This window comes from Lottia gigantea (genome assembly GCF_000327385.1).
Source record: "Lottia gigantea unplaced genomic scaffold LOTGIsca_6, whole genome shotgun sequence".
Lineage (NCBI taxonomy): Eukaryota > Metazoa > Mollusca > Gastropoda > Lottiidae > Lottia > Lottia gigantea.
In genome coordinates, this window is record NW_008710049.1 from 3,241,214 (window position 1) to 3,257,348 (window position 16,135).

The 16,135-nt window shown below is 31.2% G+C and overlaps 2 protein-coding genes across 2 annotated transcripts; both read left to right on the forward strand.

The window, feature by feature from the left end:
* Positions 1-1,954: 1,954 nt before the first annotated feature.
* Positions 1,955-9,191, forward strand: LOTGIDRAFT_205808 (hypothetical protein; the record flags this gene model as incomplete). The annotated part of the gene is made up of 13 exons (XM_009063934.1): positions 1,955-2,161; positions 2,628-2,783; positions 3,615-3,701; positions 4,157-4,283; positions 4,494-4,568; positions 4,839-4,866; positions 5,766-5,808; positions 6,244-6,298; positions 6,641-6,721; positions 7,772-7,864; positions 8,194-8,268; positions 8,825-8,961; positions 9,119-9,191. Exons 2-13 carry the CDS (start codon positions 2,677-2,679, stop codon positions 9,189-9,191), a joined length of 981 nt encoding a protein of 326 aa, XP_009062182.1. The 5' UTR covers positions 1,955-2,161; positions 2,628-2,676.
* A 3,771-nt stretch (positions 9,192-12,962) lies between these two features.
* On the forward strand, positions 12,963-15,809 carry LOTGIDRAFT_154738 (hypothetical protein; the record flags this gene model as incomplete). Its single annotated transcript, XM_009063935.1, has 4 exons — positions 12,963-13,006; positions 14,309-14,645; positions 15,068-15,194; positions 15,469-15,809. 4 exons carry the CDS (start codon positions 12,963-12,965, stop codon positions 15,807-15,809), a joined length of 849 nt encoding a protein of 282 aa, XP_009062183.1.
* Positions 15,810-16,135: the final 326 nt, after the last annotated feature.

Sequence of the window (16,135 nt, forward strand, 5' to 3'; positions counted from 1 at the left end):
TATCTTGCATACTGTAGTTTAAATATCCAGGAGTGATGCAGAGTAATAAAAGCTAAATAGGAAAGTAACAGTCAATGTTACTCTGGGTTGGTATCTCGAGATCATCACAAGAATATAAGTTAACTGATAACAGTTTGTAGATAATGCTAACATTACATCTATTTTATGGTTGACTTGAATAATTAAGATCTTCTAATGAGACAAGTTGGACAAAGAGAATTTAAATATCAGTATTATAGTGCTTCTAGTGTCTCAATAGGGTCAGTATAGAAGCTCATAACACAGGTTTAAAAACTGGAACTGCAAAAAAGATTATACTAAATATTATTTATTCAGCAGAAACTAAATATAAAACATGTGTTTATTTCACAATTATGTTGTTGTTATTTAGCATATTTTATAAATCTGATATAAAAATATATTCATTGTATATTGATGGTAATTAATGATAATTTCATAGAAACAGTCATGCTCAACTACTGAGTTTATAACATGGCACAATGGCAATTTCTTTTATTGTCCATATACATTATTCATGTTTCTTTTAAGAAATGAACAATTATGTTGTAAACAGTTTACATTTAAACCTGTATAATAGAAAATTGTCAACAATAAATCTAAAACAATCCAGTTTGTGCATGTCTATTGTGTATCAGTTTCCATGTGTTTGTCCATGTATAACATGACGGATATAATATTTCTACTTTTATTACATACAATGTAATGTACATGTATGTAATACATTGTGTTATCAATTGTAGTATGAGGTTATATTCCTTGTCTTATACAGACAATTGTTGTCCAATTATTTAGGGTAGCATGTTTGCCTATATTGTCAATTACCAAGACATGTTGGCTTAAATTCTGAACATTTTATGATATTTAAAGCGGTAAAACTTTAAGAATAGTGTATCAAAATATTTCCTTAATATGTTGTAAAGAATCCTCAACTTCAATTTCTCCAATATAACATCCCCCAATTTCTACAGCTTTTTTTAGTGAACATTCAATATAATGTTTATGCTAGCGCTTATTTGGATGAGTGTAATACACAGAAAATAAATAGTGGATTCAATATTCTTTATCATAATATGTTTTGACGCAGCATAAACTATGTCATGTAATATTATAGTATATAATAGGCAACAGGCTAAAAAAAAAAACTGGCTCTGATAGAAACCTAACGCTTCTATGTTAGAATTCAGAGCAGACATGACAGTCTATTTGACGTTCACAATGAGAGTACAAAGATAATTTAGCCTTCTTTGCTCATTGCCTACACAAGATATTCTAAGCCTATTTTTTTGTAGTGTACTCTTATCAAGATTACCCACGACAAGAGTGACACTGGTTATCTCCAAGGCCATTCAAAATTATTTTATTTTGATTTTTTTTAAGATTTTGCTTTTTTACTGGGAAGAAAGTAGGCCTACAGGAATTGATAATCTACAGTGTATTTCTATTATTTATTCTTAAAAATCTTAATTTTGCATAGTAATTTTCAGATTTTACACTGGTTATTGGATATCTTAATGAATTATTGGTAAGGCAAAATTGGGTGTTTGAAATAGCCTACTAAAGCCCAAGCAAATGTTGACTTCATATGATTTTTAAAGCACAGTCCAACACTATCTTTGGACAAATTAAGCTTTTATGAAGCTGCTTTAATATTAAATTGAGCTTGACAACTTTTAGCACTTTGACCTTGCATATAATTTTGTTTTTCATTTGACATTTTCCTGACAAACAATATGACATTCCCAAATAGTTTCATATTACAAATTACATTGGTTCACATAACAGCATTCTCAAATAGACTTGTTTTTGTGGGAAGGTATTTGACTAGATTTAATTTGTTATCCTCTAAATATCATATGGGATGAGTTTTTGTCATTATATAGGACTATAATTATAGGTCTATACAGCTGTGACAGACCTGTAGCCTATAAATTCTAACATTTATGTATCACATGAATCCTGTACATAGGGCCTACAACAGGATACCAACTTGTCTTGTGGATTGGAGTGCTGTGATATAAATCAATATTTAAGACCATCCATTGGCATTTAGGCCTACTGTACAACCTAGGAAGAGCTGGGATTGATTTCAATAATTCTAAATAAAAAAATTCCAGGCCTTGGCTTACATAAGCAAAACAGGGTAAGAGGGTTTTTTTTCTTCTCAAAATTAACTAGGCCTTAGATTAGAATATATTTTAAGCCTAAGGAAAGTTTGGTTACGGTAGGCCTAGCCTTTTTTTTTTTACGATGCGTCTCTATCTTACGTAAGATAGGTAGCATCGACCTTGGAGTCCTCCAAGCATCGACGTAGCCTACTCCTAAGAATTCCGTTATGATTTCGTATTTGTATCATTGGCGTTATGACGGCATCACTGACAGTGACGTGAGTGGCAACATCATTGACGGAGTGATGGATATATTTTGATTTGAACACTGAACAGCATTCTCTGACAGCATGCAGACTGCTTTAAATGAAGAATAGGGCTAAGCCTACTCTGCAGACTCAGTAAATTTCCTATTCTAGTCTGAATGAGTACTACCCAAGCATATTCGTTCTCCTTTAATTTTTTTCACAGTTAAAAATAACAAAATCAGACTCATTTTAGACGATTTGGCTGTTGGTCGATTTGTTCATCACTTCCGGTGCCGTTCAACATGGCAAGTGTGGAAGAGAATTTCTTTGAGGGGACAGAAAAACTGTTGGAAGTTTGGTTCGGATTCAAGACAGATGCAACAAACGGTGATCTTAGGATTATTCCAAGGTAAGGAATGAGTGAAGTGTCAAGGTCTGAAAGCTTGTGACTTTGTAACCGTTACGATGATCATTTCAAATTATTTTTCGAACAAATTCGTACTTTATCCAAAGTGTCCTCTTGAAATCATCAATGCAAAATAATACGTCAAATGAAACAAACTCTGAAATTGATTACTAACCATATTTATTACTATGAGCCTCTATTTCAGCTTCTGAAATATATTTTTACAATTGTTGGCATGAGTTGAGTCAGAAAAACTAGGCTCTGTTTAATGGGGATTTTCCACAACTCATAAGTCGAAGACGCGTTGGCTTAACGATGACTGAAATTGAAAATCTGTGTTGGGCATCAATGTAACATTCCCTACTCTGTTAGGCCAAGTGTAACTTACTCTGTGACCTTGAACTTTTGGGTGTGCACACAGTTTTAAATGACCGACGAAAATCAGTTAAATCGATTTAAAAATCACAGACATGACAGCAATGATGTAGGGGTATTTTAAAGGTATGACTCTACATGAGTCGACAACTTTCTAAATATCTTATCAGAGACTGGAATAGAGACATATATTTTGGTCTAGTCCTAGTCCAGTACTTATTATCTCCTAACTAACAGGACTGTTAGGAAAATGTGTTTTAATGGGAGTTTTGGAGGATGCTTGGCGACATGGTGATTCTTCAACGACAGAATTCTCAATCTTTCTCACTTTTCATGGGTACCAGTAGGTAAACCTTAAGTAGACATTATTGTCAGTATCAATTCTCATTCTCTAAACTATTGTTTGGTTGAATTGTAATAAAGTTTGGTACCGTAATTTTATTAAACTTTTCTTATTAGATGTGAATGGGAAGAATTGTTGAAACTGGCCAAATGTGAAATAATCAGCTACTGTAAGAATGAAGATATGGATGCTTATGTTCTGAGGTAAGTTATACTAGTCTATGAAATTATCTGAAAATAATTCTATATTACTTAGATATAAATCTAACATTACCATGCTTATGCCTATCCTATGGTAAAACATACATTTAGACTACCATACTATCTGTTGCAAAGGTAAGCTTATAGCGCCTTATTTTCTAGAATCCAGTGTAAATCGATACTGGGAACACAGAGACTGAGAAAGATAGATTTATTAGTGATGTTAATCCCTCATTGAATCACCAGTTTGGTCCCCAGGCCTGGTTTGCTAAGTAAATGAAATGTATCATGTATAAGCTTATATTCCTGTTTGGAATGATATCCAGTTTAGAAATCTTGTTTTTTAATAATCAAGTGTTTTCATTTTTAAGACATTTAAACTATTTTCACTTTTGTGTTGCAGTGAGACCGCAGAAAAGTAGGACGTAGAACTCCATTTCATTTCATTTTCTTTACAGTGAGAGTAGTATGTTTGTGACTAAAGATAAATTTATATTAAAAACATGTGGTACAACAACACTTCTACAGACCATTAAACCTTTAATACAACTAGTTGATTCCCAATGTGGTATTAGAGAGATACTGGTAAGATCTGATAATACTTTTCAAATCTAGCATTTGTACTACCAAAAATATAATTATGTGATACTAATATTAACTTGAGTACACATGTATAAAAGTATGTTCAAATTTAAGTGCCTATTGAAAGTAAAACAGATTTTTTTAATATAGTTGTCGAATGATGCTGAGCTTTTTAATGCCATATAGAGTAATTTTTTAATTTCATACTTTCAGGATATATTCTACTCAAGAAAGAATTTTTCTCGTCCTGAACTGCAGATTGGAGTCCATCAAAATTTTGTTGATGAGGTATGCTTATTTTTTGACAATTAATATGTGTTTCTTATTGCTTCTTGATTGTTAGGTTATCCAGCTCTTTTAATTAATGTCTCATTTGACATAATTATAGTTTCCGATATATAGTTTATTGTTAGATTGATGCCTGAAGATCATAGTTGTGTATTACAGTTCCGTCAGAAATGACAGGACCCTACCCCATTCAACATCCCGTTCATGTTAAAATAAACATTTTGAAAATAATAAAAGCCGTCCTTTAATAATATATAACTTATTTTATAGGTCGGTCATCTAGATAAACAGTTTCGAGGTAAGATATTCTTTGTTAGAAATCATGTCAGATCGTGATAGATTTATTGTCAAACTACCTTAGGCCAATTTATGTCCTTGTTTTACGGTTCCTCCTTCTCCAATTTTCTAGAAATTGAAAAAAAAAAACATACTCTATTCCCAATGACAAAAATTCACAACAGAAATTACCATCAAAAGATTATTAATAAAATGTGTTATTTTGTTAGTTGTTTTTTTTTTCTCCCATTCTTCACACAAATTTAGTCTTGTCCAAACAAGACAATAAATTGGTCTGGCCTTACGTAAAATATATAAACAAGAAATTGGGACAATTAGGTCATGTCATAATAATAAATTATTGTTAGACTATACAAACTTGTGATAAGTATTAACATTGGGTCATGCTTGACTGTTTTTCCAAAATAACCAGATTTTTACACAATAGCTATGACCTATTTTTAATATTGCTAAGTTCAAACTGATATTTTTTGACAAGTACTATTAAGGACTGATTAGGAAACAGTACAAATTATAAAATATTTTACCTATAACCAGTAAAGCAAAAAACAAATTGAATAGATGAATTCAAAGCAAATAAATAACTTTGACCATATATGAAATATACGAACATTGATGAAAAGTCAGCCTTGGCTTAGAATTACATAGGTTAAGAAACTTGAATTCCCTGACCCAGAAGAGCGATTCTATTACGAGATAAACCATTTCTAGCAGAAAGAAAGAATTCCCTTCCTAACGGTGACTCAACCATAGAGTCATGTAACAAACTATAGCAAGTTGACCCTATCTCAGAACCAGGGGATATTATAGGCTCACAGAAGTTACAATAGCTATATATACTATACAAGTATTATCATAAGAAAGAATATTAGAAATCTGAAAATATGACTATATTTTCAGATGGTGCAGCCTATACTTTAGGACGGATGAACAAAGATTGCTGGTAAGCAAGTTTTTCCTCTTGAAGTTCCAGGTTGTATGGAACTTTAACATTTTAACATTGCATTGAGTCAACAAATTTGGTTGACTATTAAATCTGATATGAAATACTTTCTTTCAATTGAACTTTCAATGAACTTTTATATAATTTGAAGTTGTTGATGTCTTCAATGAACTAACAATCTAATTTTAATTCTTTTTGGTGTATTTTATTTCTTTCATCATCAGACCTTTGGATTGGTTCAGTCAGTTTTGAGTATAGGGATTTCTGCAAGGCAATTACTTTAAAGATGAGAAACCTCTGATATCTTTCCAGAAGGTTAGAGAGTTGTATTCGAGGATATTTATGTACATTTGAGTGTCATTCAAAAAATAAAGAAGGCAATAAGTGGTAGTTTAAAATGTTCAAATTAGATCTGTATAATATTGTATTTTCCAGGTATCTGTATACACTAGATAAACATGGTGTAACTCAACCCGATCAAACTTTTGAAATATCCTTTTAAAACATAATATCTGTATAAAAACATTCTCTTGGCATTTGATAAAAACTTTCTCATTCAAGAGACAAGTAATAATAATTAGAAGGGTGGAGACTTCTGAATGGGTTCCATCTGTTTCTATTCTGTCCGAAGGAATGGTTTGTTATATTTAAAATTTTTGAATCTATTTCCTTCTCCGCCATCTCCTCCGAATTCTGTCTGCACCTACTATTTTTTCGGCAGACATGGAATGGATTCTGAACTCTATCCAATATTGATTCCGTGAATCCTGAAAGTTCAAAATTCATCAATCGCTAAACTACGAAATTGTTATTTCCCTTAACTGATGTTCACTTATTGATGTGGGATATGTGTGATAATAGAATGAAGATTTTTACTAAAGAATTCAGTGAAAGTGGAGCTGATGCTACTAAGGTACAAGTAATTTTCAATATTTTCCATTTTGCATTTTTGCTTTCCCTATATTTTAAAAAGATTATATTTCTGACCCTTCTTGAAAGCAGAAATACTGACTATAGATTCTCATTAATCATGTATTATGTATATATACAGTCAAGTAACCTAATTTCGTGGAAACCTATTATTCGTGGATTTCCGGAAAGGATTAATAATTTACATGAGCGACCTTGCGCGACCTCAGCATTAGTTTGTTTTAATAAACATGGGTTTTCTCTACAATATCAGCTATTAGAATGAATTCGGTAGTTTCAAGCAAGGTAAAATGTAATAATGTATACTTAGACAAATACAAAATGGCGGATTTCACTTATTACCAAACGATACCATTTTTTATCGGCCGAATTTCCTTATGATCCCAAGCGGTAATCGTCTGCTAGATTATATTCCAACGAATGAAGTCACGTGATCAACTAGCGGATTCCGTGTCAGCAGAAAATTTCTATGGAACACAAAGTGGACAGTATTCTTATGTTGTTTCAGTGACTTTTAGCAATAAATCACGCTATCTTATTTTGTCAGGCACTATTTTTTTTTTAAATCGTGGTTCTTTGAAGGAATTGACACTAGTTATAATGAATTGATATTAAAGATAAATACTAAGAGAAGTTAATTATACCACCCGGTATCCATACAACGTGTTTTTCTAGACTTATTTATAGATCAAACATTGTACACGAAAATAGGTGAGGCATTCTGCCGCCGTTGCCGAGTTGGTTGCTCATGAAATATGGGTCAAAGTGAAGGATTCATAAAGAAAATCGAAATAAACCAATTTCTATTATTTTGTAGAATATCTGAGGAAACATCTAAGACATAAAAAATTTTTTTCGTCTTTTTAACTTTGACGAAATTCAGTGTTGAATCCTTATATCCACGAAAATAGGTTACACCACTGTACATTTTAATACTTGAACAGTTTTTTAATTTTTGTGCAAATTGGTTGGTTTTTAAAGTGTTTGTTGTACCAAGTGAGACTATCTGAAATTGCTCAACTATTTATTGTAGAAATCTGGTATTTGTAATATTATACCAGGAGCTAAGATAGATGATGTTTTATTTGAACCATGTGGTTATTCTATGAATGGTTTATTACCTGATGTAAGTATAAACTGTACATTTATTCTTTCTTTAAATATATCTTTTTCAACTTTTTTGTTCATATGAAATGTCTTACATGGATTCTTTTTGTTTACACATTAATTCAGAAATAATTTGAAACAACGTATGTAGTTAGGAAAATATGCCAAATAGTACTTTACAAGTTGAAATTATCAATTCTAAAGAGGAAACTTTTCACTTCCCAGAGGTAACGCAAGAGGCTCATAAAACTTTGGTGGTAATATTCCATAATATACATGTATACTTAGAAACCTTGCATTGTTTTAATCTTTTGTATGAATATTAAACAATTTCTTTATTATTTTTAGGGTTATTACTTCACTATCCATGTAACACCAGAGAGTCACTGTAGCTATGTTAGTTTTGAGAGTAACGTACCAAGGGTAAGTAAGAGATGTGTTATATCGGTATATTTTCGCTCCTGCTGTGTAGGATCAAAGGACCAATCTTCGAATAGTCAGTAAGCTGACATGTTTGTCAAGACTGGTGGCAGTTTGTGTGTTGAGGCATACCTTGTAGTTTATTGACTATGTACATGTTTGTCATACCCTTAAACCTTTGAAATGTAGATTGTAAAACTCTTCTTTTTTTTTTAACCCTTTCAACACAAGCACCCACTTTATTTACTACATTGTTACATGATATATACCCATGCATCTGATAAAACTCATCATCAAAATTTGAGCAGTTAAATCAATCAGTGTCCAGAATTATCCGCATGTGAAAGTTAAAATGAAGATTTGTCTTTTCTTGAGAACCACGCCATATATAGAAATTTCTAGTTTGAGGTATATTTGAAGTGATTATGTAATTTTCGTTCAGTTCTAGTACTTCTGAAGACAACATTGTTTCGAGAACTCATACATTATTTATAATGTAGATAGTCATAAAGCAATGGTATTTTATATTGAACTGATGAATAGTAATATTATTTTATAGGAGTCATATGATGAGCTGATTAAGAAAGTACTGAATATTTTTTGCCCAAGAAAATTTCTGATGACTGTATTTGCTAACCGGGTAAGATATTTCAATTTTAGAATATCAAAATTTAGAGTGTATAGAATCAGTTTGATGTCTTTCTCTATTTACATGAATAATTTGTCAAATTTTAATGTACATATTTTTACTATTTTGGTTTATTATCTTGATTTAATTTCTTTTTCAGGCTTCAGTTGCTAAAGATTTTCACAAATTAGTGAATGAAGCAGATAGATTAGATGGTTATGTCAGACAGGATCATCAATTCTGTAATTTTAAGAATTACAACCTAACCTACACTTTATTTAGTCGTCCTATTCTATGAGATTCACTGTGCAGTGGTCTTCAACTACCTTTGAGTCTTTTTGCTTCGTCCTTATATTTCCCCTATAGTTATAAATGTAAACCCTTAAATAGCAAACAGCTGAGCTGTAATACTTGTAGGAGAGGACACTGCACGACCAAAATTTTCTTTTTTAAATATTTTTACCTTATAACTTTAGATAGAAAAACATGTATGTATTTTATTCACTTATGGAAATCAGCTCAAAGTAGAAAAAAACACAAAATACAATGTGGGTATATTTTACGCAAACCTAAATGATAGTGTCTACATACTTTTTCAACTTCGAATGAGCCTTTTGCCAGGTGAGTTTTTGAAATATGTTTCTGTGATAAGAGAGCAAGAGTTGTCCATGTTCCTAAGTGATCAGTTTTAACTAAGTACCATAATATGGTTTAGATGGCTATGTTCCTTTCCAATTTTTAAGTTCACAGATATAAATGATAACTCAACAGTAAAGCATTTGGAATTTTAAGATTAATTTATTCAAAAATTGAATTTGTATTCAATATATAGTTACTTTAAAATCATTGGCTTCTATAATATACCCTAGAATATTTTACATTAGAAATTATACAAATATTAACTACCATATTAAAGGGATTGTGAAGAGGTTTTCTAAATTTTCATGTGTATCTGGGACTCTGATAGCAAAGATTTTTAGTCAGATGTTTCTAGCATTTCATGACGTCACTACCGCAAAAACTACTGATATTTAAGACCCTTGGTGATCGTGATGTCATAAAAAGCCTAATTAAAATGGTGCAAATCGATGCTATCAGTGTCTTTGATACACATACAAAGTTTAGAAAATCTCTTTACACTCAATGATAAAATTATTATACCTGGTCAATGCCCAAGAAATAAACTTACCTGACTTGAAATGGTTGTTATATTGTAATAATTGGGAGCAATATAGGAATTAATATTGACCTATTCTTGTTATGATTGTTGTTGAATTTCTATTGACCCAATAAAGTCGAGCGAGTATAGGCGAGCCAAGAGTTTCATTCACATCCACACCAAGGTTAAAACATGAACACAAATATTTCACTATATTTTAAAGGAATACTATCTCTCAGACTGGACATAAAATTTGAAGTTTCAATCTTGGTAAACAAGTGTATATATTCATCAGTTGGACTTACCAGGTGCCATGACTAAAGAATAAAATAGAATATATATATATATATATGTATTCATTAAACTAAATAATTCTTGAAATATGCTTCTAAGCCATTCTGAAATTACTTAGTTTAATGAATTATTACTTAGTTTTATGGCTTTATTGGAATTTAGAGGGATTCTGTTGTATAGTTATGACACCATTTAAGTCCACTGATCAACAAAGTCTCATATTGGCCAAATTTAAAAACTTAAGTTAGAATGAATAGTCATAGAAACTGTACAAACTAGACTTGAATTGTATTAATGAATATTGAAACAACCAAGTTACATGGACTGCTCATGTTGAAGTATTAACCCAGATCTAGATGTGCATGAATATCTTTAACCATTGTTTACATTACTGAGTTTTTAAAGCAATAAATTACCTGCAACATGTTATATTTTTATTTTATTGTCTGTATATGTCCAAATCTTAAGGCATTCAATCGTCTTAAGGAATAGGGTAGTGGCTTATGAACCTAGCTCATGAAGCCAAATTTCTTGGGTTGGCAGGGATGTGGCCTTTGTCAGAACTAAAACACAGAGGTTTTTCCAGTTCTGTCTCCATAACATGGTCAGGGTCGTAGCCCAATATAAGTTCAAAGTTGAAAATAAGGCAAAGGGGGTTCTGGGTATAGTTATTGCCCCGTCACTGTGTCTGTTCACAATTGTCTTGTGCTCACTATACAGGCAACAATTCTTTAGATTTTTATTTTGTGGGTCAATGTAATTATAAAGATGATCCCTAATGGTTTATAGTGATGATCTGATAATTTCACCAAAATATTGTGTTCGAATTAGCGTTTTCACTCGTATATTATGATTCATATTGATGTCTTAAAAGAATCAGTCTTTGTGTAACATTTATTAGACTATAATATTATAGAAAATTGATAATCCATCAGTCACACTTAGATTAAGTCTTGTTGTGATGAATAATATCTAGACAGGATTATCACTGATAGAATTGTCTATTATCCATTTCTATTATACCAGAGACATGTTCTATTTTCTGTTATTAGACAATCTAACACTTATTACAGCTTTACTTTCTCTTTATTTATAGAATTATCTCTTTTACTATTTTTAGTATTAAATTCTGCTAACTTGAATAAAGCATCCCAGATGGTCTGTTGATATTGAAGCCTTCTCCAGATCTGTATCACTATTCAATCTAATCCCATGAGAGACACAGATTACATACAATGTATAATAAACAGGAAGCCTCTATTATCCAGTCCCTCTTTGTCTATGCAGAGCTGTGATGAAAAATATCCATGTCATAGTCAGGAGATGTCTTGGCATCAGAGGCTAATAAACCATAGGCTTGTCTAAATCATAGCAACATGATATCTTTAGACTGTCCAAATAATGCCATCATCATCAGATTTTAATAGCATTATTATCTTTTCATTGTAAGGTTTGAACACAAAGAACTCACCATGATGGTCATATATTATTCCTCTAAATAGCTTAAAAACCAAGAAAAAAACTTTTTTTTTAGACCAATCTTTATTTAAACAGCTTTCCCACCCAACCAGTTTTTAAATAACCATATGATAAGATAAAAAAAAAAAGACCTTGTTCCCAGTAAAATATCAGACAGAAGTTTGAATGTGAATCTTTTTCTCATTCCTGTCCATTCTATTGAAAACAATGTTTTTATTTTGTGCTGCTTTGAAACAGTTCAACATTTCAGTCTTTGTTTCACAAAACATTTAATTTTATTGTGTCAACTTTCATGTTTATTGATCGCTATATGCTTAAAGTGAGCTCCGTTTTGGAATCTGAGGCTGTAAGTTAGTGCTAATGTTCTTGCAATTGTATCCACTATCCTCACCTCCACCCCCATGAATCTTTTCATCTCCTCTTTCCTTCCCTTTATTGTCACAGTTTGCCTTATGTTTATTCTGGATTGCAGTCCAATACAATATAGGTCCTGTGAATGTGCTTTTGTAACTTTGTCATTAATACACAGTGACAACCTTTACTCCCAATGCTATAAACTGTGAATGCTATTCTTAAGAAGAAATCCGAACTTTCTTAAGTGGCATTTAGTAATTGAGGTATGAATATATGAACACAATTTTATAAGCCATGCGTGATAAAGATGAAAGTATCATTATCGAAACGTCGCAAGTTATTTATTAAAGTAATTGTTATCCATAAAATTGTGTTCATATATTAAGAAATCCAAACTAGGCTAATGCATCCTTTTATCTTTACTAGCCCAACACCCCCACCCCCACACACCCCCTTCATCCCTTTTGGTTTTTTATTGATCAATATCATTTGACTATTGCAATCCAATGCTATAAACTATATGTATATGTGAATACTATAATTGTCATTAGGTTATCAGTTGTAGCAATTCTATCCAGTAAAATGAACTCTTCTATATTGATTATTTTATAAGGATTCCTCCACTCTGCTACCTACACACTGTTTCACATAATTTATTACTTTTCATTCATTGAACACACTACAGACAAAATGGCTTCTGGAACTGTAGAAAATATTTAAATATGTCCACATTTTCTGTAATTTAAACCTATTTCAATCCTTGGATTCCATAAGGAAAGTAAAATGATGAAAGTTCAAAGACCACTTTGTCCGGATATAACATTCAGGTGAGTCAGTATTTTGTTATATTTTGTTATATTTGTGTAAAAGCTTGGTATCATGTGATAGGATGTTTTATATGTCCCAGGAATATGGTAACCTATATCTTAAGGCCTTTATCTTACTAGGGCAATGGTCAAAATAAAAGTTCACTTTGATTTCAGGATTGTTAAGACTTGACAGTTTCATTAAAAGAGGGTGTGTTTTTCTAGGGAGACTGATTGACATTTGCTATCAGGACTGGTCTGGAGTTGGTGGTCATTATCATATCCATTTTTAGAACTTTCTACGTAAAATGGAAGCTATTAACAAAGATATTGGCCAATATATTCTGTTTAGTAATTTATTTTATAGGTCTCGTGAGGTTTGGACAAGCAGTGTGAATCTAAACAAGCAGGGAGACTATTATTCAATAACTGTTAACATTAATTGAGTTTTTCTGGAATTGAGTTGATAAAGGCTTCTATTTTGACAGCTTATGTAATGAGCTTTAGATTTTCAAGATGTCTTGTGACTTGGTCTTAATTTAAACTCCCAGAATTCTTGATGCTTTGACATTTTCAATTCGTTAAATTTTATGGATTTTTCTTCTCTTGAAATGAATCGAAATTTAAGTAGATAAGTCAATATTTAAAGTGAAAGGTATTTTTATATCCTTTGTTCTCACATATTCATTTAAATAAATTATGTCAAATTCAAAAAGAAATCAGGCTAAATGTAGATGTGTAAAATGAAATATATATATCTACATTTGAAGAATAATTCCTATTCAAAGCAATAGAAAATCATTAAACTTAAGAAAAGGAATTAAATAAAGTCTGCTCCTTTCATCACATAATCAATATGGTTGTCTTGCTTAATTGCAAAATTGGAAAAATAATATTTCTTATTTTGAAATTAGAATTTCTGCAGTCCTGGCTGATTGATTGACTTTAAGTTTGCATCTGTCACTAGAATTAGCAGAGTTAGACAGGGCTAAATCAAATATTAATTATTAATGAAATGATCTTCATTAAGTTTTGGATAATTGTCTGAATATTTCTTCTACATTAATAATTTATCTGTTGTGGAACAGTGATATATCTAGAAACTGAAGATCTATTAACATGAAGTTCTATAGCAAAATCTTAAATATCTGTATGTGTATTTTCATAGATTCTTTGCCACATGATGTTATAAGCTTAAATATTGTATGTTGGTTGAATCCAAAATTCTTTCTCTGACACCTAGAGCTCTTAGTTTTAACCTGCATCTTTTCATTTTGTAAGATTTTTCAGCAAGGATTTCATTTATTGAACTTTGTATTTTAGATTGATACATGATATAAGCCCAGATACATTAGGTGATATTAATGAGCCCGGTGAACTCAGCGAGAAAGATCTACGTATCACTGATTTCTTATCAGACACCTACAACAATTGGATTAAAACTTCCAGCGATATCACCAATAAAAATGACAAAAACAAAGAATATACCAAATCATCGAAGATTATCGCCAATGATTCAAATAAGAAAGATATGGCATGTGAAAATGATGATGCGTTGAGATTTTTAGAACATGCTTTGAAAGAAAGAACTCCCTATACCAAGTCTACTAATAGTATTAATAATAATATTGTAGAGAAAAATTACCTCAGTAAAGAATTGGTGAGTTTTTTCCTATGTTATGGAGGAAGATTTTTTTTTAAAAGTGTTGTTGCAATTATAATTAGACAGTTTTAATCTCTCATTGAGTAGAAGTGGTTGGACCACAATGTTTGTTTTAATTGGAAAAGTTTCTATAAATTCTAATAGGCTTTCTCCTTGTAACTGATGCCTTTTATTCTTTGAAAAAGTCTGGCCTTATACCATTGTACCTTATATATTATATTAGACAATGGCTTATTATCTTGTACTTTCAAGCTTATTATCTTGTACTTTCAAGCTTATTATCTTGTACTTTCAAAGCTGAAAATTGGTTGTCAATTAAGTCTTAGAATCTCATGTAAATAAGGACTTTGTTCTTTGTTATATTTTTTGTAACATAAAAGCTTTGATGTAATATTTAGCTATATTCTGTTCTATTGTAGATTTGTACAAAGAATGAATGGAATGAGAAACAATTAGACAATAGACTATCACCTGTAGATATTACATTAAAAGAAAATAAACCCAGACGCCCAAGAAAGCTTCCAGAAATACCAAAAAAACATCATGGTATCGTCTTTTAATATACTTTATAACTTATATCTTTTAACTGCTATTGGACATGTAGACTATGAGAGATTAATATTATGTGCTGTCTAGATTTTCGACGTATGAAAGATTCACTTGAATTATTTATTATTAAATAAAGCACTGAATGTGGGATCAGAATTTCTTCCTACCTTGAGGAAGATTCAAACCGACGGAAGCTAATGGTATACCAGACAACAATCCAACTCATTACTTACTGAGTTCCAATGTTATGATAAGAAATTATATTATTTAGGTCTCGCTGCTGTAAATAAGAAGAGTTTAGCTGAAGAATTAGGAGATGTGTTGATAACCAAACTAGAGAATGATGACACTGACGATGTCTTTGATGAGAATTCGGAAGATGCGTTTTTAAGACGTCATGCAGGTCATTTATTTGATAGAGCAAATCGTAGTAGTAATACAACACCACGTAGTAATAGATCTCGTACTGGTAGTAATTCTACTGATAGTGATTTTAATATAGATGATGATGATACAAGATCTCAACATCCCTCTGTTATATCTTACAGTAGTGGTAGAGGAAGAAAAGGTTCTGATGATAATAGTAAGACATATTTTTACTTACAATATTAGAATGAACATAAAATTTAGATTTTCAAACTAGGCCAATAAGAGTATATCATATTCATCTTTGAACCCACCCAGTGCCATAACAAAACAACAGAATCTCGGATTATACTGAATTACTGTTGTATAATTATGGCAATGGGTAGGTCTAAAGATGAATATAATATTCTCTTCTTGTAATAACCAAGTTTGAAAATTTGAATTCTATGTTCATTCTAAAAGGTTGTTTCTCTTAAAAGAAAAATTTTCACCACACGGGATTCATTTTCAATTGAGTGTACAAGGCCATTTCACTCCTTTCCTGTCCTTTAATTCAAGTTTTGAAATATTTG